This window comes from Nyctereutes procyonoides, unplaced genomic scaffold (genome assembly GCF_905146905.1).
Source record: "Nyctereutes procyonoides isolate TBG_1078 unplaced genomic scaffold, NYPRO_anot_genome, whole genome shotgun sequence".
NCBI classification, from domain to species: domain Eukaryota; kingdom Metazoa; phylum Chordata; class Mammalia; order Carnivora; family Canidae; genus Nyctereutes; species Nyctereutes procyonoides.
In genome coordinates this window covers 35,111,713-35,134,206 of record NW_026575140.1, presented here as the reverse complement: position 1 = coordinate 35,134,206, position 22,494 = coordinate 35,111,713, and the positions used below count along the sequence as shown (strand labels likewise).

Here is a 22,494-nt window from a genome sequence, read left to right as displayed (position 1 = left end):
TGGCCTGTGAGCCATAGTTTGCCAAATCTGGCTTCAACCTTAACAATAATCAGAATTAGTGGGGAAACTTTATCACTAACTTTGCTCATTACTGCATTATTTTTAAAAACCTAAAAGCAGCTGTATACTCAATAATAGCAAAACAGTAAAGCCAACTGTGTAAACACCGGTTATGTCCAAATGATGCAACTTTATGTAGCTATTAAAATAGTACTCAAATATTTTTAATGACAGGTGAAATTGATTACATTATAAAATTAAGTGAAGAGAACTGAATACAAAATTGGAAAAACAGCATGATGGTAATGATGGGGAAAAAATGTATATAAAAGAGATCTAAAGACTTCTGGTTAAGGGTGCTAGACTGAACATAGGATTTAACTCAACCTCCACTACTCTCCCCCTTCCTCCCAAAAATGCTATAAACCCAGAGAGAAGAAAAGTAAGAACACAGAGCACATTTTAAAGCTAGAAAACAAAGGAACAATGGTTAAATGACTTAACAGCCCTAAGAAAACGGAATTCTAACCCAGCAGAGGGAAAGCCCCAAAGCTGCCAAGTTGTACTGCAGAACCTAAAGTACCCAGGACTAAGGAACTGACAGTGTCAGGGGAACTGTGGGTAAAGGTGTCTTCCATTCAGTGCACTTTGAATCAACCTGATTCTGCATACTAATCCTAGTACTGTGTACCCTTACAGAGTTCAGTTTACTTAATTTACTGTACTTTACTATGGTATCTTACTCTGCTGACTAGGAATAAAGCTGTTAACCTTGCCTACCTTACATAGCTGCTATGAGGTCAAGAGGGATAACAAATGTGAAAGTGCTCTGAAAACTATACCAGTGAGATCTCATTTAAGGAATGGCTGTGATTTTTTTTCTTAAGATTTATTTATTTATTCATGAGAGACAGAGAGAAAGAGAGGCAGAGACTCAGGCAGAGGGAGAAGAAGAGGGAGCCCGATGTGGGACTCGATCCCAGACCCCCAGGGATCACGCCCTGGGCTGAAGGCAGGGGCTCAACTACTGAGCCACCCAGGGATCCCCATGAATGCCTGTGATTATTATGCCTCTGCTCCTCTGGCATCACACACAGTTTTCTTCTTACAAGGTACTTCTTCTGGTCTTATTAGCCCTGCACATAACAATCTTTAAGTTCCCCCAAAGAAAGGAACTATGTAGCTATTGTTCACAGTGCAAGGCCTAGCACACAGTAGATGCTTTATATATATTTACTGATTGAATGAGGAAATGAATCCAACTCCTTCAGGGAAAGGCCAGATCTTACTCATCTCTGCCATGCCAGGACCTAACACAGAACAAGAACTCAAAGTTTGTCTGCTGAATGAAAAAATGTATTCCTCTAGAAGTCAGAAAAATGGGTTTCTCGTCCAGCTTCTTGCACTTATCAGAGGATCCTTCTCTGGGCCTAAGCAAAATGAGGGGGTTGACCACTCTGTTTAGAATATTATAATGGAACATGCTAAAGGAGACAACAGTTGGGGCAAACTATAGTAACAGAGAGACTCTGCTTAAATGTTGATGAATCCCAGCAAAGCTTATTCTCTACTAGCCCCTCAGAGGCCCCAGGTCTCTTTAAACTCTGTGATAATAAACATGGGTCTAACATGACCAAGACTAGTCATGAGCAATAATGCCTCCCAGTAATCAGTGTTTCCCAAAGTCACATCTGCAGAATAGTCCTACGTGTTGATAAGTGTTACTTAAAAAGGGAGCTTACAAAACTTAAGAATCATAGGGTAAGGTTCTTTGCTGTAGGTCATCTCAACATCTTTAACATACTAATGTGCACTGTGATTGCCAACAAAGCAGCAGCACTTTCCAATTTTACTTGTCCAAAGAATATCTTTCACTTCAAGGGTTCTACAGAATACTCTTTGAAAAAAATTCTCCCTTTAAGATAGTTACTCCTACATAAATATCTCTATTGCTTGAATCCTTCTAGCAACCTGAAGAAGAGGATAAAAGGCCAGAAACAAAAACACATTGAGAGAGAATCATTTAGGCTAAAAAAAAAAAGTCCCAGATCACACCAACTCACATTTTAAGGTATGTCACTCATTTGGTTCAGATAAGAAGAATTATACAATATATCTGCTTTCCCTTTTCACCAAGTCTACCTGGAAGATCAGAGTTCAATTAGAGTAATTGTATAACTAACTTTCTGGATAAGTTAGGCTCTTCATCTGACACTCAAACTCTGCACTACCCATTATAATGGCTTTTACCATACATTAGTTCTTTAGAAAGCACTAAATAATGGAATAAATTACCTAGATAGTACTGTGCTGCTGCCCGGTTGGTATAAAGGACAGCATTCATATCAGGGTCTGAGCATTTCTTCTTTAATCCTTCAGTGTATGAAATCACAGCCTTTTTATACTCTTTTTCTTTAAAGTAGTCATTGCCCTCATCCTTATAGGTTTTGGCCTGTTCTGCAAAGAAAAGAATAAATAATCACTATTTCCTATTTTCGTAAAGGCAAAAATTAAAAATAAAATTAAAATATTAAAAATATTAAAAATATTCTAAATCACATATTAGATATGATAAACCAAACAGAAGAAACCAATAAAGCAAGCTCAAAAATAAATCCTATAAAACTGGGTATCAACATGAAGAAACAAGGTCATGTGTAGTTAATGCTACAATCAATTCCAAGTATCTTACAGAGTAGATTATTAGATGCTTGCCAAAAAAAAAAAGAATAAAGGAAAGCGTGTACTTATCCTACCTCTGGAAGAACTTTTTTTTTTTATTATTTACTGAACTTTAACTTTTTATTATTATTTTATTTTTTTATTTCTTCAATGGGGGGGGGGGAGTTATCTTCTGTTTTTGCTTTATGTTTTATCCCTGGAATACCGATTCCCCTCTCCTCACCCTATTGGAGCCTATAAAATTGTTAAGAATCAGTCCAAGATTCCAATCCACTGTGAGCCCACTCCCTACGTCCCCCTCCTCAGGGCTCCCACAGCACCTAGTACACAGCTATGCGTTGGCACTTCTCACACACACAGGACAATCTGGCTATCCACTGGAGCGTGAGACCTCTGAGGACAATCTTATTCATCTCCTTACCCCCAAAGCCTAGCATCTAGTAGGTACTGGGGGGAGAAGGTATATGTGGAATAGTGACAAGCTAGCCCAGGGTAACTATTTCTTGTTATCAGAAACTTTCCGACTCCCTCTTTCCCTCAATTCAATGGAGACACAAAACAAATACTAGACTCATGTAAGATACCTTCTGGAGACCGCTCTTCATCGAAAATCATTGACTGGAGGCAAGCCAAGTCAGGGTTCTCATTGGGATCAATTTCAGAAGGCGCTTTCTTCATAAACAGGGGGACCTTTTCAAATTCCTGGAGGTGAAGAATGAACTTTTAAGAATACGATTTTCCACAGAGGAGACCCACTTCCCCATGTCTGTATCAAAACGCTCTTACTCATCATGATTTGCAGACCATGATTATCTACCTGGCTTCCCCACCTAGGCCTCAGTTTCCCCAGTGTAAGATGGGAGCGCAGGGTAAGGATCGCTAACGAAATCCTTTCGGTTCTCACATTCTTACAAGGGCGGTGGGAACCACCGTTAGTTAGGCGCTCCCGTGTTCCCGGCACCTTACACCCACCCCCACCCCTTATCCCTTCATCTTCGCAATCCTACAAGGCTGTAGCTATAGTTACAGGGAAATCGTACACATGAGGGGACGCGCTCAGAAAAGTAACTAAGTGGAGGAGTCCCACGTCTGCCTGACTAAAACCCGGACCCCTAGATGTACTGGCTGCTGAAGACCGCCCTCCAGACCCCGAGGCCGATTTTCTAAGGCTCCCACCAAGGGGAGACCACCCAACCGCTGGCGGGGCCGGAGGGGCAGGAGGGGAGGGGGCGAGGGTGCGGGCGGCCGGACGGTCCAGGAGGCCTAGGGGTGCACGTGCTCGGGGGTGCGGGAGGCCTAGGGGTGCGGGGGGGTCCGTGGTGCAGGGGCTCGGGGGTACGGGGGGGCCTAGGGGTGCAGGGGCTCGGGGATGCGGGGGACCTGGGGTGCGCAGAGCCGGAGGTGCAGGGGACCTGGGGTGCAGGGGCTCGGGGGTGCGGGGGACCTGGGGTGCGGGGGGCCTGGGGTGCAGGGGCTCCGGGGGGCCTGGGGTGCAGGGGCTCGGGGGTGCGGGGGACCTGGGGTGCAGGGGCTCGGGGTGCGGGGGGCCTGGGGTGCAGGGGCTTGGGGTGCGGGGGGCCTGGGGCGCAGGGGCTCGGGGGTGCGGGCTCGGGGTGCGGGCGGCCGGCGGTCCGGAGGCCTAGGGGTGCACGTGCTCGGGGGTGCGGGAGGCCTAGGGGTGCGGGGGGGTCCGTGGTGCAGGGGCTCGGGGGTACGGGGGGGCCTAGGGGTGCAGGGGCTCGGGGATGCGGGGGACCTGGGGTGCGCAGAGCCGGAGGTGCAGGGGACCTGGGGTGCAGGGGCTCGGGGGTGCGGGGGGCCTGGGGTGCAGGGGCTCCGGGGTGCGGGGGGCCTGGGGTGCAGGGGCTCGGGGGTGCGGGGGGCCTGGGGTGCAGGGGCCTGGGGCGCAGGGGCCTGGGGCGCAGGGGCTCGGGGGTGCGGGCTCGGGGTGCGGGCGGCCGGCGGTCCGGAGGCCTAGGGGTGCACGTGCTCGGGGGTGCGGGAGGCCTAGGGGTGCGGGGGGGTCCGTGGTGCAGGGGCTCGGGGGTACGGGGGGGCCTAGGGGTGCAGGGGCTCGGGGATGCGGGGGACCTGGGGTGCGCAGAGCCGGAGGTGCAGGGGACCTGGGGTGCAGGGGCTCGGGGGTGCGGGGGGCCTGGGGTGCAGGGGCTCCGGGGTGCGGGGGGCCTGGGGTGCAGGGGCTCGGGGGTGCGGGGGGCCTGGGGTGCAGGGGCCTGGGGCGCAGGGGCCTGGGGCGCAGGGGCTCGGGGGTGCGGGCTCGGGGTGCGGGCGGCCGGCGGTCCGGAGGCCTAGGGGTGCACGTGCTCGGGGGTGCGGGAGGCCTAGGGGTGCGGGGGGGTCCGTGGTGCAGGGGCTCGGGGGTACGGGGGGGCCTAGGGGTGCAGGGGCTCGGGGATGCGGGGGACCTGGGGTGCGCAGAGCCGGAGGTGCAGGGGACCTGGGGTGCAGGGGCTCGGGGGTGCGGGGGGCCTGGGGTGCAGGGGCTCCGGGGTGCGGGGGGCCTGGGGTGCAGGGGCTCGGGGGTGCGGGGGGCCTGGGGTGCAGGGGCCTGGGGCGCAGGGGCCTGGGGCGCAGGGGCTCGGGGGTGCGGGCTCGGGGTGCGGGCGGCCGGCGGTCCGGAGGCGCCTGCTCGCCAGCCCCGGGGTCCGGACGACGCCCCGACACTCGCGTGCGTCCCCGGGCCGCCCACCTCCTCCCACTGGTCCTCGTGGAAGCCGCCACGGTACGGCTGGCTCTGGAACTTTTCCAGGAACGAGTCCAGGGCATCTTCGCCGGCGGCGCCCGGCTCCGGCCGCTCCATGGCGGCTGCTCGGCGCTCCCGCCGCGCTCCCGGCCACTTCCGGCGGGCAGCGCGGGCGCCCTTCCGTCAGTCCTCCGGGCCGCGCCAGCCCGCGCGCCTCGGGTTCCGCCCCGCGGGGCCCGGCCAGCCGGCTCCGCCCTTCGCCTGCGCCGGCCGCAGCCCCGCCCCCGAGTGCGTTGGGGTGGGGGGAGGAGGAACTCAGCGCCCCCAAAACGTTCCCGTATGACGTCGTTCGCTCGTGTGCTCGGTCAGCACGTGTTTCCTAAGCTCCTGGTGCGTTCAGGGCTATGGTGGTCGCCGGGTAGACTGTTCTGGGCCAAGCAGATCAAACCCCTGCTCTCCAGGAGCTGCTGAGACTGTGGGGAGACGCAGGAAGCAAGATGTCAGAGGTTGGCAGGGGCTAGCAGGAGCTATCCGGGACTTTTTTTATTTTATTTTTTTATTTTTTTTTTAATTTATTTATGACAGTCACAGAGAGATAGAGAGAGAGAGGCAGAGACACAGGCAGAGGGAGAAGCAGGCTCCATGCACCGGGAGCCCGACGTGGGACTCGATCCCGGGTCTCCAGGATCGCGCCCTGGGCCAAAGACCGGCGCTAAACCACTGCGCCACCCAGGGATCCCGACTTTTTTTATTTTAAGAGAGAGAGAGAGCCGGTATGCAGGGGGAGTGGCAAAGGCAGAGGGAGAGACAGACTCCACCCTAAGCAGGGAGCCAGATGGGGGCTCATCTCAGGACCCTGAGGTCATGACCTGAACTGAAATCTAAGGTCGGAGGCCCAGGGCAGCCCCGGTGGCGGTGGCTCAGCGGTTGAGCGTCCGCCTGCAGCCCCGGGTGTGATCCTGGGGTCCTGGGATCGAGTCCCACGTTGGGCTCCCTGCATGGACCCTGCCTCTCTGTGTCTCTCATGAATAAAATCATTTTAAACATTTTTTAAAAAGCAGCTGGAGGCCCAACTCACTGAGCCACCCAGGTGTCTCTATGGGTGTGGGGTGTTAAGCTGAGTGTACATGCATTCAAGCAGAGGAGGGGTCCCACGGTGGCCAGAGCCTGTCTGGGAAGAGCATTCTCTATGGAGGGGGCTGGCAGTGCTCAGCCCCAGGGAGGGGCTCTGGGGATGGTGGGGGTGCTGGAGCAGAATGAGAAAGAGGGTGACGAGTAGGTGAGGTGGGAGGGATGATGGGTAGTGATTCTGAGGACTTGGGTCTTCCCCAGGGTGCAGTGGTGCCTTCTAAAGAATTTCAAGGAAAGGGGCTATCTGATCAGACATGCCTATTTCTGAGGTTAAGCACTCCCTACCGGCCCCAGCTGAGATGGAAACAAGATCTCCAGGCCAGGTGCACCTTCCTGCAGCCATAGGTTCCCCAGGAGATGGCTGCTGGGGCCCTGCGTTGAGTGCTATAGCCTCAGGGAGCCCACTGCCTGTTTTAGAAGGAAAGGCGGACAGGCAGCAGACCAATCTAAACCACCTTTCACGAGTCTGCACAATAAAGGTACAGAAGGGTGGGTGTTACCTCGGGGGCTCAGCTGAGACTTCACAGACCCATGTTCTCTACAGCGACGAGGAAGGTCTCCCCAGATGGGTGGGGGCTGGAGGGGAGTTGAGCATTTTAGGCAGTGGGAATCTCCGTGCAGAGGGGCATGGAGGTGTGCAAGAGCCTGGCATGCTGGGTACCACAAGAGTCAACAGGAAAGACCAGCAAGATGAATGGGGGCCAGAGGGCAGTCAGGCCTTTATCTTGTAACCCTTTATCTAGCAGAGGATAGTGATCAGGTGATAGACCTAAGGGCAAATTTGTCTTAGGAAGGCCTGGGTTGCCAAGTGAAGGATTGATGGGGGCAGGCTGGATTAAGAGATTGACAAGGCTGCAGAGAAGAGATGGCAGGCCCAGCAGGGGAGAAGGCAGGCCTGGTCATTATCTGATCCCAGGGTGAGAGGGACAGCAGGGCTAAGGATGATGTACGTGAGCCTTCCAGGGCCATGCCTGTGTCTTTCCCCTTGGGGTCGTTGGCCAGTTACTGAGACCGTCAGCCTCTATTGTGCTTTGAAGCCACCTAGACCCAGAATGGGGTAGCTGTCCTTTGTCAAGGCCAGCCCAGACGTGGGTTCTGGCCAATGAAAGCAGCAGTGTCTTTGGTTGGAAAGTGCTCAGATGTGGGAGTTGGGAGAGCTTTGGAACCCACACGTCTACTAATTCTCTCGTGTGACCTTGGACAAGGCCCACTCACCTTCGAGCCCTGTCTTTCTCTGTGGAATGTGGGCAGTGAAGCCGGCCTGCCTTCTCCATAACTCCACGTGGCTATTGTTAAGACTCCAAGGAGGCCATGTTTGTGAACCTTCTTGGCGATGGAAAAGGTTATGTGCCAGGACCACCCCCTTTCCTGCCCTTAGGCCCAGAATCCAGCTCCAAGATGTGTGCTCAGATCACGGCATACATAAACCTAGTATGACTGAATAGTGACAGATTTGTGTCCAGAAGGGCTGCACCCAACCGCCGTCCCACCAGCTGTGCCTCTAGGGTTTCTGTATCATCTAGAGGAAGGAGCTTTCTAAAGCCAATGTTTCCCCACATCTCTCCCCTGCTTGACACCACAGTATGCCTTCACGCTGCTCCCTGAAGCCTCCCTCCTTCACACAGCCTCCAAGGCCGCAGTAACTGGCCCTGGCCCTGATACTCCCAACACACACACTCTAAGATCCCCTGAACCTGCCTATCAGCAGCTGGTCCTCAGTCCCATGTGCCCTGCTGTCCTGTGTACATGCCCACCATGTGATCATCTTTCGAACCCCTCTAGTGGGGGGGTCTTGTCTCTGGCAATCCTTCCCTGACACCCCAACTCCCAGCTGGCTTATGTACATCCTTTGGACTTCACAGCTCCCGTGAGTCCCTTCATCAGAGCACTGGGCTGTTGGTGTCTTTACATGTCTCTGACACTTCTATCAGACCAAAGCATCTCAACCTCAGCACTTTTGACCATTTGGGATGGATAATTCTTCACTGCAGGGCTGTCTGTGCACTGTAGGATGTTTGCAGCATCTCTGGGCTCTACCCAACAACCACAAATGTCTCCAGATATTGCCAAGTGTTCCCTGCAGATCAAAATCACCCCTTTGAAAACCACTCCATCAGACTACGAATTACTAGGGCCTGGGACTGGTCCTGTTCTCCTCCTGGCCTGGCCCAAGTTAGGTGCTCAGTGAATGTTACCTGAATAAGAGACAGACAATATCTGAGCAGAGACCCAAGAGGTCAGGGTTCCAGGATATGTGTATGTCATGGGGCCGGAGAGTCTCCTTTTCCTTCCCCTACACCCCAATTGTCATCCCCTCTTGTTCTTCTGCCCTCCCTGTGGGGGAGGGGACACTGAGGCATGCAGGAGACTTGCTCTGTGGCCTTAAAGAAGCCACTTCATGTCTCTGAGCCTTGGCTTTCCAACCTATAAAATGTGGATGAAGCAGCCTGTGTGAGACTGTAACCATTGGCCGAGTCCGCAGTGAAGGTCATGCTCATCTCAGATGTGTGTGGCACAGAGCAATAGCGCCTCCCAGGAGGAAACACTCAGGGGGAGAGGTAAGCCACGTGGCATTTATAGGGGGCATGGCTGTGGCCGTGGCCGCCCCTGAGGAGGGCTGGGGGCTCAGGGACATCACTGCTTCAAGGACATCTTCCAGGAGCCCAGCAGCTGCATGATCCAGGAGCGCCGCTGGTGGGAAGTGGGCAGGTTCTCACAGCTAGGGCTCCAGCGGTGCGTGGTGACCGGGGTGACCGGGTCGCAAACCCACGAGTCCCCGTGCGGCAGTGGCCAGGAGTTCCTCCAGCAGCTGGCCAGGATGTGGTCCTGGGCCTGGGCTGCGTAGATGCACACCAATGCTTCTGGGTCGTGTCTCAGGTCTTCCAGAGCTGGGTCATGGGGAGGGGAAAGGCCACTTTTTAAGACCAGGCCCCCACATGGATCTCACAGCTCATCCCTCCTTCTCACTTCTGTGCCTTGGCTTAGGCACTCTGCTTAGTATCCCCTCATCTCACCTTCCTTCCTCCCAGCTCTTCAAACTGTGCCTGCCTTTTGAAGCCTGAATCAAAACCTGCCTCCTCCAGGAAGCCTTCTTGGACTGCCCCAGCCTCATGCTCCCATTAGTTTTCCCAGTTACAAAATTAATCTGCCTCCAGTAAGAGTCTGAACTGCTGGCCCTGCACTAAATGGTTTGGGGCTTGTTTTCTAGCCTGGTTCCCTAGACTGTAACCTCCCCTGGGCTGGGGTGGTATATGCTGTCTTGGTGACCCCTTAACCCTACTCGCTGTGGATAAAGACTAGTGCAGCTGGACTGAGCTGAAGCCACTTGCCTTCTGTCCCCTGTCACCCACTCTGAGCCCACTCATCCTCTCATTGGCCCCTGAGATCTCAAAGATGTAGGATATGACTTACCTGCTTTCACTTCGTTCAGACGGTCTTCTGTCATTATGCTCTCCATGAAAGGGACCAGGGACCCTTGAGTGTAATCCAAGAGGTGAGTGCCTCCACCTCCTGACCCCGACCCCCGCCCACAGACCAGACCTCCTAAGAGAAGCTCTCCCATCCAACTTGAGTCTCATGAATGAGAACATTGAAGGAGAACTTCCTTTTAACTCTGGGACAGGTTCCCCAAGAGGGGTCCCAGGAGACGTTGGCAGGCCCAGAGGGCAGGGATGGTGCCAGGACAGGGACAGGATCTCGGCTACAGCTGACTGTGACAATGTGGCCATTGGTGGTCCGAGGCTGGCCCTTAATGTCCTCATCTGAGACTTGGGGAGGTGTTGCCCTAACTGCCCCCTCCTCCAGAAAGTTGGAGCAGCATTAATATGAAGGACATGGAGTGCTTCATGTACCTCTCAGGCAGGTGGTTGATGGACCCCTGGAGGGCCTGAGACTCTGCTCCTCCACCACACTCAGCCCTCCCCTGCTCCATGCCTGCATGCCTGGCTCCCAAAGCACCTGCAGGTCCTTGAACCCACCAGGCCAGACATCTCTCCTATTGTGAGGCCCTTCCCACATTTCTCTCCCTCACTCATTCTATTCATCCTTGACTATTCAGCTTAACATATTACTTCTCCAGGAAATCCTTCCTGACCCTATGCCCACACTAGGTTAGGTGCCTCTCTGGGTTCCCAGAGGGTCTGAGTTTCTCCGTCTGTATATACTGTGATGTACTTCGTGACTTATGAATATCTCCCACCAGACCCAGGGTCCCAAGCTTAGCTCCACTCGGGGTGGGAAAGTGGGGAGGGCAGTCTCTGAGGATCTTAAATCACAAGCACAATTGTCTGCATGGATGCATTTTTCTAGGGAAAGTGTTCATAACTTTTTCAGGATTTCATAAACCCACAAGAGTTTAGAAGTCACTGCACCAGGCCTGGGGTTGTGCTGGGGGTGGATGCGTCCTCTCCTCTGCCTGGTTTCCCAAGCACAGGCCCCTGGCACAGAGAACAGACTCAAGTGTTAAATACGAACACTTTTAGATATGATTAATTTGGAGCAAGATTTAGAAATGTCCAAATCTAGGAGATAATGTCACTCTGTGTGAGAAGCTGCCTCTGAGCAGGCCCCCCCCCCCACAGTCTGAGGGATGCCCCCAGCCCTGGGCATTGCTACTCTGTCCCTGCCTGGAGCATGTTAACAGCACATACATCCCCACCCCAGCCCTACGCTAGATATCCACATCACCTCCAGAAGACTTCTCTGTTTCTCTACACTAGACATGGTACCTGACATAGAGTGGAGCATCAAGCAGCATTTGCTAACTGAACCAATGAATGGGTGTGTGGGTGACTGGACTGAAGCAAACCACAAATGAATCGGGGAAAGGAACTAAAAGAAGCATCACTTTTCAAAGTGGGGGATGGAGGGATCCCTGGGTGGCTCAGCGGTTTAACGCCTGCCTTTGACACAGGGCATGGTCCTGGGGTCCTGCAATCGAGTCCCACATTGGGCTCTCAGCATGGAGCCTGCTTCTCTCCCTGCCTGTGTCTCTACCTCTCTCTCTCTCTCTCTCTCTCTCTCTCTCTCTCTCTCTGTGTGTGTGTGTGTGTGTGTGTGTCTTTCATGAATAAATGGATAAAATCTTAAAAAAAAAAAAAAGTAGGGATGGGAATGTCATCCTCTCCAAGCTTCTTTGCAGCGGGGTCTCCTAGTCCTGGTTAAGAGTGTGTGGTTGTTAGGGGAGGGGAGGGGAGTAGCCGGGAGGAGACATCCCCACATGCCATCAGAAGGGTCTGGGATGAAGTAGGGGATTCTGACTGAGGGGAATCTAGTTGTTTTTCCCCCAGAAAGGCAGAGGTTGAAATTACAGGAAACATGGTGTGAGCACCATGAGCACCTTTAGGGAGCACCTTGACTAGCCAGGCTTCACATTTTTAAAAAATATTCTTCTCTGACCTGTGAAACAGGAGCTAATCCCCATTTTACAGGAGTAAATAACTCCGTGGAGCTGAGATTCTATTTCACTCTTTCTACTGCACAGCTTGGCCCCTCCTGACACAGTCAATGGTAGGCTCCCACTGGGCCTGGACCCATGCTGCACTGGGGCTTGGGGGCGGGAAGCAGCGGTTCCGCTGTGTACAGTTGCCAAGGTTGTGACCTGCACAAGGACTTCAGGCTGGATCCACCTTGGGGCCCACTTCCCAAGCAGGTTTCTTAAAGGAGGGAAGACTTTTCCAATTTGAACTGCTATCTGCTGGCAAACCTCATACCCAAGGGGAGGTGTTTCCCAGGCGCCCGAAGGACTGGCAGCTTCCTTCCAAGGGGAGGAAGCAAAATGGACAGGAGGCAGAGTCCCAGCAGCAAAACTAGTTTTGATAGGTTACCTATGAACATGACTGAGTACTTCCGGAGGGAGGCCCGGGAACTCTTGGCATACTCCAGGCTCTGCCTGAGGAATGTGAAGGCGCTGTCCTGGTGGGTAGTCACCTGAGACAAAGAGAAAGCCCAAGAGTGCTGAGCTCTCCTCAGAGGTACTAACTGCCCATCCACCCTTCCCAGAAGTAGGAACGGTGACCCCTAAGGCAGCCAAGCCCTGGCCCCTTGCCTCCTAAACTTCTCTGCCACCCATCCTGGCCTCTCTGCCTGAGGCCCCCAGAGCCCTGGCTTCTTCTTCTCTTTGCAGATTGTAACAATCCTTTCCGTCGTCTTCCTGCCTTGGGTGCATCCCCTGCCAGGCCACCCCCTGCTGCTGCTCAAAGGAAAGTTCTAAAATAAAAAGTCTGGCCAAGTAAGAATGGACATGGTATGCAAGGGACATGATAGATAAGGAGTCAGCTCTGATCAGGGTGAAGAATTCAAGTTACAGAGCAGTGAAGAATAAACTGGAGAGTTAGAGAGGTCCTAAAATTCCTTAAGAGCCAGACAGGAATAAGGCTTACTTATGCATTGGAAAATAGGAAGCCAGGAGCCTTTCTTGATAGAGCAATGACAAAGCAATGTTTGGGGCAACATAGTCTGACAGTGGTGTTCAGGATGGGTTTGATCAAGGAAAAACTAGGACACAGGCATTGTTGAGGGAAATAAAGAAGAATCTGATATGATTACTCTCCAGTTGACAATCTGCACATCAGTGAGTAAACTCTAGTCCTGGCATCAAAGCCCTCATGATCATGCTCCTCAGCCTCAGTTTCTACCAATGGCTCTACCTCTATGCACACTGAGCTCCAGTGCCAGGATGTGGCCTGGCTCTCCCCAGATCTGTGCCTGGTACAAGCAATTGCTCCTGATGGGCCTGCCCATCCCTCTCTTCTTCATCTGATGTATCTCTCATCCCTTGAGGCTCAGCTCAGAAGCCACCTCCTCTCTGAAGCCTTTCTCAACTCTTGGATAGAGCTGCTCTCACCATGCTGCATGTTCCTATAGCATCTTGCACAGCTCTTGTCATGTCACCTATGACATTGCACTCTGATTATTTATACCTATCTCCCCCACAGGATCCAGAGCTCCCCCAAGAGAAGGCACCAGCTCACTCAGCTCAGAGTCCTCAGTATCCTGGACAAAGCTTGGTGTGGCAGAGATGCCCAGAAAGCATTGGATGGATGGATGGATGGATGGATGAATGGGTTACCGCCCCCTCCTTAAAGCTAAAGCTAGAAGTTGACCTTCACATGAGCAAACCTGTTGATGCTGGAAAGAGCAGAAACAGAATCTAGAGGGGTCTAACGTAGACATCACAAGCCGGCAGCCCACAAACCACAAGTCATTGGCGGAGCAATGACCAGCACAGTGTTTTCAACAAGCTAAATTGATTGCTAATTAATGTCTTATAAAAATCTGGGTTTGTGGCTTTTCTTGTGAAAGCAGAGGACCCTCTCATGCTTTTAACAGGGCCTAGGCCCTTTTAGGTTGACACAGGTCCCACCACTTCCACATCACCCGTGATTATCCTCCGCCCAGTCCCTGGTCACTGTAGGTATTTCAATTAGTGCCAAATGCCTCCTCTGGGCCTCTTCTACTGTCTGTGAAATGATGGTAATAATACTAGACCCCGGAGTGCAGAGGTCTTAAGTATTACTGATAAATGGTAGTGTCCAGCCCCTCTTCTGAATCCTAGGAACAATCGGTTACCTTGCATATTTTCATGAGATTGGTGTTGTGAGTGCTGGCATGCCCCACCCAGATCTCCCTCCAGTGGGAAGGATTAGTCCCCTAACGCTGGGGACTGCCTCCAAGGAACAGAACTGCTGGCCCAAAGTCAAGTCCCTTCCCAGGGTGGCTGGCATCCAGTAACAAGTGGACATGGGGTTGTCGACCCCAATGCTGCACCCTAATAAACCCCCTACATGCTAATCCCTTTCTTTGAGTTTGCATCCTGAGGAGGCTGTGACAGCAGGGGAGGTAGAGGGGACTAGGTGGCAAACCCTCTAGCATGCGTGCCATGGCATGTTGGTGGCCTGCTCCTACCCCAGGATGCCCTCAGGTGTTACCTGAAAAGAGGAGTTTGGTGGTTAAATAAGTTTGGGAAACCATGGATTCAACAGCCATGGAACATCTCAGCATAGAACATTTCAGAGCCTTTAATGAGCTGGTGGCCTTGAAAATCCCCAGGAGGAAGATGGTGAGGCAGTGTTTCCCAAACTTATTCATCTTAGAACCCCTTTTCTCCTCTGTGGGGCATTTCCTGTGGGATGGGTGTCTCAGAGAATTCAGCCTGGGAATTGCTGATGCAGAAAAGGGAATAAAGCTCTTAAAGCAGGGCTGTGACACAGACAGACTCATGTTTGTGGCTCTGGTGACCCAAGTGGGGATGGGATGGGATGGGGAGAGATGAAATTCAAGGCAGAGAGAGCCAGGGAGTGGATGGATCCATGGCCCGCCTGGGAGACATTAGTGCCCTAAACTAAGGGCAGGGACACTGAGGACAGGGAGGGAAAAAAGCAGACGCAGAAATGGTTAGGATATTTAAGATTGATCGACCGTGGAAGGTGAGGGAGATAGAGACTCAGATAATTCTAGGTTTCTGCTTTGGGCATCTAGAGGGACAGAGCAGAATTGAAATGCGAAGGCCATAAGCTGAAGTGCGTGTGGTTCAGTGGGAAGGTGTCCGGTAAGCCACTGGAGAGGGACACTAGAAGTGAGAAGCTAGAAATGCAGATGAACGTTCAGGACCCATCAATGTGTTGGTAGCAGTGGAATTGCCAGTCAGGATGCTTGTGCAAGAAGGAAGAGAAAGGGGGAAAGCATCGCCCACCTCCAACACACTCCTTGGGAACCACTGCAGTTTCAAAAGCACTCACAAGGTACTTGCATATCTTGGCCACCGTCTGCTGCTGGTTGTCCCAGGACTTCTGGCCATAAGCTCTTTTCGGCAATTCCCATGCCATGAAGCAAGAACAGTGGAACAGGGTCTTCATACATTTCTGGAGGCCAACAGGAAGAGAGTACAAGAGCTGGGGAATTCCAGGACAGCCGGAACATATTCCAGGGGAGACAAAGTTTCGTGAAACTGAATTTGGGAAAAATCAGTTCCTATTTGAAATGCACAAGTGACGTTGTTCCCTTTGAGCAGGGATTCGGACACGGCTGCCTTTGGCAAACAGGCTTGTCCATAACAGATTGTCAGTGACGCTGGCTTGGTTTCCATAAAGTGAGGCTCGGCCACAGGGCCCGGCGCCTGCACACACTCACCTGGCTCACCTTGGCGTTGCCCTCTTGCATGGTCAGCAGCAAGGGCACCAAGGTGCTGGTCAGCTGCTCCTCCACAGCTGGGGTGCGGGGCGACCGCAGCTTCTGGACCACCTTGCCGTACAGGTTGATGCAGGAGGAGCGCACGTCCTCTCGTGACTGGGGCAGATCCAGAGGCTGAGGCATGCTCTCTCCTCCAGGAGGCTGCCTCTGAGCCCCCCATGGAGGCACACAGCCTTCCTTCCACTCATTCTGGGGGGAGGGAGGCCTCCAGGCACAAGAGGCACAGAGATGGAGCAGAGAAGAGGCCACCTAGAGTGGGGTGACCTCGGGCCAGTGTCCCCCCTCACTGGAGCCTAGGTCCAGAGCTCTGCCCATTTCTCCCAGCCAGGTAAACCCTGCTCACCTAAAAGGTGCCTTAATGCCAAGTGGAAAAATGCACCCCCCTTGCCAGACCCAGTCAAAAATGTGTGCCCCCTCTAGGTGGTCGGTTGCAATGAGGTAGGTGTCCGGGGAACCTTGATTATAAAAGGATCCTTCTCTGTGCAAACCACTTACAAAAAGACATGCGTCAGTTGGAACGAAACGTCCCTTCCCCTGGGCTGACTGAGTTTGGCCCTGCCTCGGTGGGCCACGGGAGCTATGACAGCCCCCAGAGTAGTGAAGAGCCACCCTCCATAGGCTGCCCCCCACCCCCACGCCCACCCCCATGAGATCCCTTACATCGCTGAAGTGTGGCAGCAGGATCTGCAGCATCTCCACATAGACGGAGCTGTCCGTCAGCTTCCGGTCCTGCCCCTTCAAGATGGTCTTGAGGTTGTGGGCGGCCTCCATCACCAGCAGCCCATCCATGCTCTTCAGCCCCTTCACCATGGAGGGCAGGAGGGCCTGTACCTTGGCAGTCTGTGGGGCAGGACCATTTGGGATGTGGGCTTCTACCTGATGGCAGGGCCCGACATGTGGGATCCCCAGCTTCTGATTCACTGAGATGAACTTGGGGCAGGTGCCACTTCCAGGCCCTTGGTTATGCCATCCCACCTGCCTGGAAGGTCTTCACTCAAGCTCTTGCTGTCCCCAAAGTCCTCTTTGGCCTCACTAACTCCTTCCTGGTCTGGACACCTGAGAACCTGAGGCCCTTGGCTGCCACGCCCCTGTTGGCACCAGGTAGATGATCTGCATTGTTAGTTAACTTTCTAAGTCTACATCCTGCCCGTTTGTCCCTCTATGCCAGGAGCTGCAATGGTGTCTGGTAGGGGAACACAAAGCACTTTTAAAAATGTTAATATGGGGATGGCTGGGTGGCTCAGCAGTTGAGCATCTGCCTTTGGCTCAGGGTGTGATTCTGGGGTTCTGGGATTGAGTCCCGCATCAGGTTTCCTGCATGGAGCCTGCTTTTCCCTCTGCCTATGTCTCTGCCTCTCTCTCTCTGTATTTCTTCATGAATAAATAAATAAAATCTTTAAAAAACGGTTAAGATGCACCAACAATCTGGGCCTCAGTTTCCTAATCTGTAAAACAGGAATAATTACTGCCATCCCCAACCCCTTGTATACATACTGCCTTCTGGGTTATTGTGAAAAAATTGGATTAGAAACTATTTCAAAAAGAATAAAGTCTGGGGCACCTAAATGGCTCAGTCGGTTAAGTGTCTGCCTTCTGCTCAGGCCTTTTTTTTATATATATATATTTATTTATTCATGAGACACACAGAGAGAGGCAGAGACACAGGCAGAGGGAGAAGCAGGCTCCCTGTGGGGAGCCCGATGCAGGATTCAATCCCAGGACCCAGGGATCATGACCTGAGCGAAAGGCAGACACCTAACCACTGAGTCACCCAGTTGCCCCATTCTGCTTGGGTCTTGATCACAGGGTCCTGGGATTGAGCCCCTTGTCGGCCTCCAACACTCAGTGGGGAGCCTGCTTCTCCTTCTTTTCCTTCTCCCTCTGCACCTCCCCCTGCTTGGGTGCTCTCTCTCTCCTTCCCTGAAATAAATAAAATCTTGAAAAAAAAACAAAGAAGAAGAAAGTGTATAGGGAATTATAAAAGGCTATCCTCTTTACAGATGGGGCAACCGAGGCAGAGACAGAAACGGATTCCAGCATCCGAGAGTCTGTGATGACCAAGCTCCCTCCTTCCTCCAGCTCCAGGCCTGGCTAGGCCAGGCTCTCCTCTGCCCTCTGCTCACCTTCTCAGTCCTGCGGGCCAAGATGACCAGGCCTCGGATGCACAGCACCTTCATGATGGGGTCCTGGTGGTTCAGGCCTTCTGCCATCCGCCCCAGAGAGTACTCCTCTGGGATCCGCCGCACCTGCTCCATCTGAAGGAGCTGAAGGAGTCACAGTAATTACTAATTACTTCCTGAGTCGAGGGGCAGGGCAACCCCCCACACATACACCCCCTCCCTGGTCTCCCCAGGCACTAGGAGTACGCAATGGATGGCCAGGGGCTGAGTGTGGGACATGAATGATGGCTATCTGGTTAGTGCCATCCAAGGCAAGCCACGGGCCTAAGTTTAAATTTTCTAGGAGCCACATTAAAAAAGAAAAAAAAAGGTGAAATTAATGTCAGTAATTGTCAGTAATGCATCTTATTCAACCCCATATATCCAAAGTATTATCATTTTGCTATGTAATCAAATTAAAAATTATTATTGATATATTTTATTTACACTCTATAAAAATTTTTTTTGAACCAAGTCTGAAACGTGGCGTGAATTTTAAACTTACAACACATTTCAGTTCAGACAGACACATCTCAGAGGCTGAATAGGCCCCACGTGGCTAGTGGCTCTCATGTTCCATGGCACTGCTCTAGTTGGTGACAGCCCCTGGCTTCTGCCTCTCCAGCCATCAGCCTGGGTGATGCTGAAGGCTGTCCTCTCCGCCTGGCTTCCCTCTGCCCACTGTTCTCGATGAGCTCTGCCCAGGACTTTAACTGCTGTCCCCAGGCATGTGACACCCAAGTCACCATCTCTCGTCTGTGCTGCTGTCCAGAGCTTCCCAATCCGAAAACCAACAGTGGGCCAGACATGTCCACTTGATGTCCGTCAGCACCTCACAGCAAGGCTGAACATGTCACTGTCCAGCTCAGAGCCTCCGTGCCACCCTCACCCCACTTTTCACCATTGGGCCCTGCTTGCCCCTGGGACTTCATTCACTCCATGCCCACCCTACACCCCAGCCAGCTTCTCCCCAAGTGGCCCATTGTTTGTGGAATGCCCCAGGCTGTTTTGTCCTTTCTGTGCTGGCAGGGTTCTCACCTCCACTCCAGCCCCTACTCACTGCCTGGCTCCCTCTAAAACTCGGCCCCCCTTGAAGCCATGTTTGACAACGCCCCTAGGCCTCACCAGGTGGACTGCCCCCTTCTCTGGGCCCCTGGGAGCCCTGACCACGCAAACCTGAGTGCCCCTATCTGCTCATGTGTCTGCCTCCTCCATCCCACTGGGGCTTCCTTGAAGACACACGCTGAGCGTTTCTCCCAGGGTCCCTGTGACTGACACAAGCTCTGGGGTAGAGTATATGCTTATGGAACACTTTTGGTGCATGAGTTCAGGCCCAATGTGAAATTTGGTTCCTTTCCTCCCTAGACTTGCCCTTCCTCCTATGCTCTCATGGCTGGGTTTAGCACCACCAGCTCCCCCCACACCCCATTGTTCTAGCCAAACCAGACATCACCCCATCTCCTTCCCCTCCCCCCCATCTTCCACCCACGACAACCAACTGGTTTTTAGTTCTTGCCTGGTCATCCTCATAAACACTTCTCCTATCTGTGTGGTCTTACCTCTAGTGTGACTATTGAGACCCCGTGTGGGTATGATGAGGAGAAAGAGCTGGGGAGAAAGGCAGGGGGTGGCCCAGAGGGGGAGGAGGCAGTAGAGGAGGGGCTCCACCTTGGGCCCATCCTCCACCCATCATACAACTGATACTCGGGCCTGCTCTGCACCAGGCTACACACTAGAGATGCAGAAAAGAGTACTGATGATAAGAAATAATAATAGTGGGATCCCTGGGTGGCTCAGTGGTTTAGAGCCTGCGTTTGGCCCAGGGCGTGATCCTGGGGTCCCGGGATTGAGTCCTGTGTCGGGCTCCCTGCCTGGAGCCTGCTTCTCCCTCTGCCTGTGTCTCTGCCTCTCTCTCTCTCTCTCTCTCTCTCTCTCTCTCTCTCTCTCTCTTTGTGTCTCATGAATAAATAAATAAAATCTTTTAAAAAAGAAAAAAAGAAATAATAATAGCAACATAGCTTACTCACAGACAGTATTTCCTAGGTGCAGACACTATCCTAAGAGCTTTATATGAACTCATTTAATCCTCATCAAAACCCTAGGGGAGCCTGGATGGCTCAGTCAGCTAAGTGTCTGACTTCTGATTTCAGCTCAGATCATGATCTCAGGATCGTGGGATTGAGCCCTATGTCAGGCTCCATATTTAGCAGGAAGTCTCCTGGAAATTCTCTCTCTCCCTCTCCCTCTGCCCCTCCCCCCCCCCCCACAGGCACTCTCTCTCTCTCACTCTCCCTTTAAAATAAATAAATCTTTAAGAAAATCCTATGAGGTGGGCAATTCAGTATCCCCACATTACAAGTGAGGAAACTGAGACACGGCAGGTTCTGCGACTTGCCAACATCACACAGCTCCCTTGAGTTCACCTGCCTTTGGGAGAAGCAGCACACACATAGACAATCACAGCACAGGCAGCTGGGGAAGCCTGGGTGGGCAGGATATGCGAGCTACGTCAAGGTACCACAGTGAGGGGATCCCTGGGTGGCGCAGCGGTTTAGCACCTGCCTTTGGCCCAGGGTGCAATCCTGGAGACCTGGGATCGAATCCCGCATCGGGCTCCCGGTGCATGGAGCCTGCTTCTCCCTGTGCCTGTGTCTCTGCCTCTCTCTCTGTGTGTGTGTGTGACTATCATAAATAAATAAAAATTAAAAAAAAAAGGTACCACAGTGAATGTGGGGGAGTGGCTCTGACCAAGAGTAGCCCCCCTCTTTTGAGGAGTGGGAGAAGGACTGAAGCTGGCTGAGGACACTGCTGCAGGGAGGAAGGCCACTGCTCAGAGTTCCAGGAGAACATTGAGCAATGGCCCTAAGGTTAAGCCTAGTGCCCCTGACCTTGTAGTGGACATGGGAACCTCCCCTGGGGTCTGCAAGGTGCAACCTCCACTGTCTCCCCCAAGAACCACTTAGAGAGAAGTGGGTGAGCAGAAATGAGGATCCAGGGACACTTGGATGGCTCAGTCGGTTAAGTGTCTGTCTTTGGCTCAGCTCATGATCCCAAGGTCCTGGGATCGAGCTCTGCATTGAGCTCCCTGCTCAGCGGGAGTCTGCTTCTCTCTCTGCCTCTGCCCCCTGCCCCTGCTTGTGCTCTCTCTCTCTCACTCTCTCAAATAAATAAATAAAATCTTAAAAAAAGGAGAGAGAAAAGAAAAGAAGATCCAGTCAAGCACACCTAGCCAGAGTCTCTCTGGATCCCTCTGGATCCCTTGAGCTGTGTGGTAGGATCTTGAAGCAGCCTTGTTTTCAACACCACACTGTGCAAATCCAGGGGTGACATGTGAAAGAGGTCAGCACAGTGTTTGGGATATCTCAGGTCCTCTAGAAACAGAACATTACCTTTCCCTCACCAGGTCCATCGAGGAAATTAGAACCTGGCAGAGCTGGGGCCAGAACCTAGGACGCCTGACCCCAAGAACCAAGCTTGTCCTCCTGGAGGTGACACCTTCTACTGGTCCTAGCGGGGCCAGGCCAAGTGTTCCTCTGGGCGACTCACTCATCCATCCAATCCTTACTTCTTAGGGAGCTTTCAGGGCCGGGGATGTAATGCAAACACGACATGGTCCCTCCTCTGCAGACTCACAGTCCAGCTAGCGAGGCAGGAGAGATGCAGGAAATGCCCAGAGGGCCTTGCTGCCTCCTGTCCATCTCACGGACTTTACTCACCTGTCAAAGCCCAGCTCAGATGGCACCTCCTCCAGGAAGCCTTCCTTAACCTTCCACTTTCTGAGCAGAAAGTAAGCCTCCTACCTCTGAACCCCACACTGCAGACCCTGATGATAGCGCAGACCCGGGCATGACAACCAGCAGGTCAGGAGAGACGGGAAGAGTGGTTGTTGGGACAGTGGGTTTTACAAGCATCCAGCGACAGATGAATGGATAAACCAAGTGTGGTGTATACATACAAGGGAATATTATTCAGCCTTAAAAAAAACATGTAATTCTGAGCCCTGTTAACGTCACGCATGAGCCTCGAAGACATAATGTTGAGAGAAATAAGCCAGACACAAAAGGACAAATATTATATGATTCCACTTATGTGGATTCCACTTACGTGAAGCCTACAATGGCCAAGTTCATAGCGACAGAGTAGAAAGTTGGTTGCCAGGGGCTGGGGAGGCGGAACAGGAGGTTGTGTTTATTTTTTTGGGAGGTTGTGTTTAATGAATACAGTTTCAGTTTGAGACAGAAGCTGCACTTGGGAAGGAAGATGAGCAGTTCTGTGGATGGTGCTGCTGGCTGCACGTAGTGTGCGGGTACATCATGCCCCTGGGATGTCCACGTAAACATGGCGAAAAGGGTAACTTATTTTTAATGATTTTATTTATTTGAGAGACAGAGAGAGAGAGAGGGAGAGAGGGAGGGAGAGAGAGAAGGGAGGAGGGAGGAGGACAAGCAGACTGCACACTAGGCAGAGCCTGACACGGGGCTCAACCCCAGGACCCCGAGATCATGACCTGAGCCAAAACCAAGAGCTGGACATTCAACTGACTGAGCCCCCCAGGTGCCCCTAAAATGGTTAACTTTTATGTTATGTATATTTTACCACATTTTTTTCTAAACTAAACAGAGAGAGGCA

General features: G+C 52.6%; 2 protein-coding genes across 3 annotated transcripts in view; both read right to left on the bottom strand.

Annotated features, from left to right (window-relative positions):
- Positions 1–5,553, bottom strand: part of TTC4 (tetratricopeptide repeat domain 4) — a 32,275-nt gene extending 26,722 nt beyond the window's left edge. The window contains exons 1-3 of one of the 2 annotated variants that reach the window (XM_055306139.1): positions 5,393–5,553; positions 3,267–3,384; positions 2,296–2,457 (exon numbers count right to left, since the gene is read on the bottom strand). In XM_055306139.1, coding sequence (XP_055162114.1) covers positions 2,296–2,457; positions 3,267–3,384; positions 5,393–5,503 — 391 coding nt within the window. In that variant the 5' untranslated portion in view covers positions 5,504–5,553. The remainder of the gene's footprint in view (positions 1–2,295; positions 2,458–3,266; positions 3,385–5,392) is intronic. The other variant, XM_055306140.1, reaches the window with a different exon arrangement.
- Positions 5,554–9,151: 3,598 nt separating this feature from the next.
- MROH7 (maestro heat like repeat family member 7) overlaps positions 9,152–22,494 on the bottom strand; it is a 73,820-nt gene continuing 60,477 nt past the window's right edge. Inside the window, exons 18-24 of the mRNA XM_055306858.1 lie at positions 17,830–17,970; positions 16,367–16,546; positions 15,647–15,802; positions 15,256–15,378; positions 12,343–12,445; positions 9,929–9,991; positions 9,152–9,405 (exon numbers count right to left, since the gene is read on the bottom strand). Coding sequence (XP_055162833.1) covers positions 9,152–9,405; positions 9,929–9,991; positions 12,343–12,445; positions 15,256–15,378; positions 15,647–15,802; positions 16,367–16,546; positions 17,830–17,970 — 1,020 coding nt within the window. The remainder of the gene's footprint in view (positions 9,406–9,928; positions 9,992–12,342; positions 12,446–15,255; positions 15,379–15,646; positions 15,803–16,366; positions 16,547–17,829; positions 17,971–22,494) is intronic.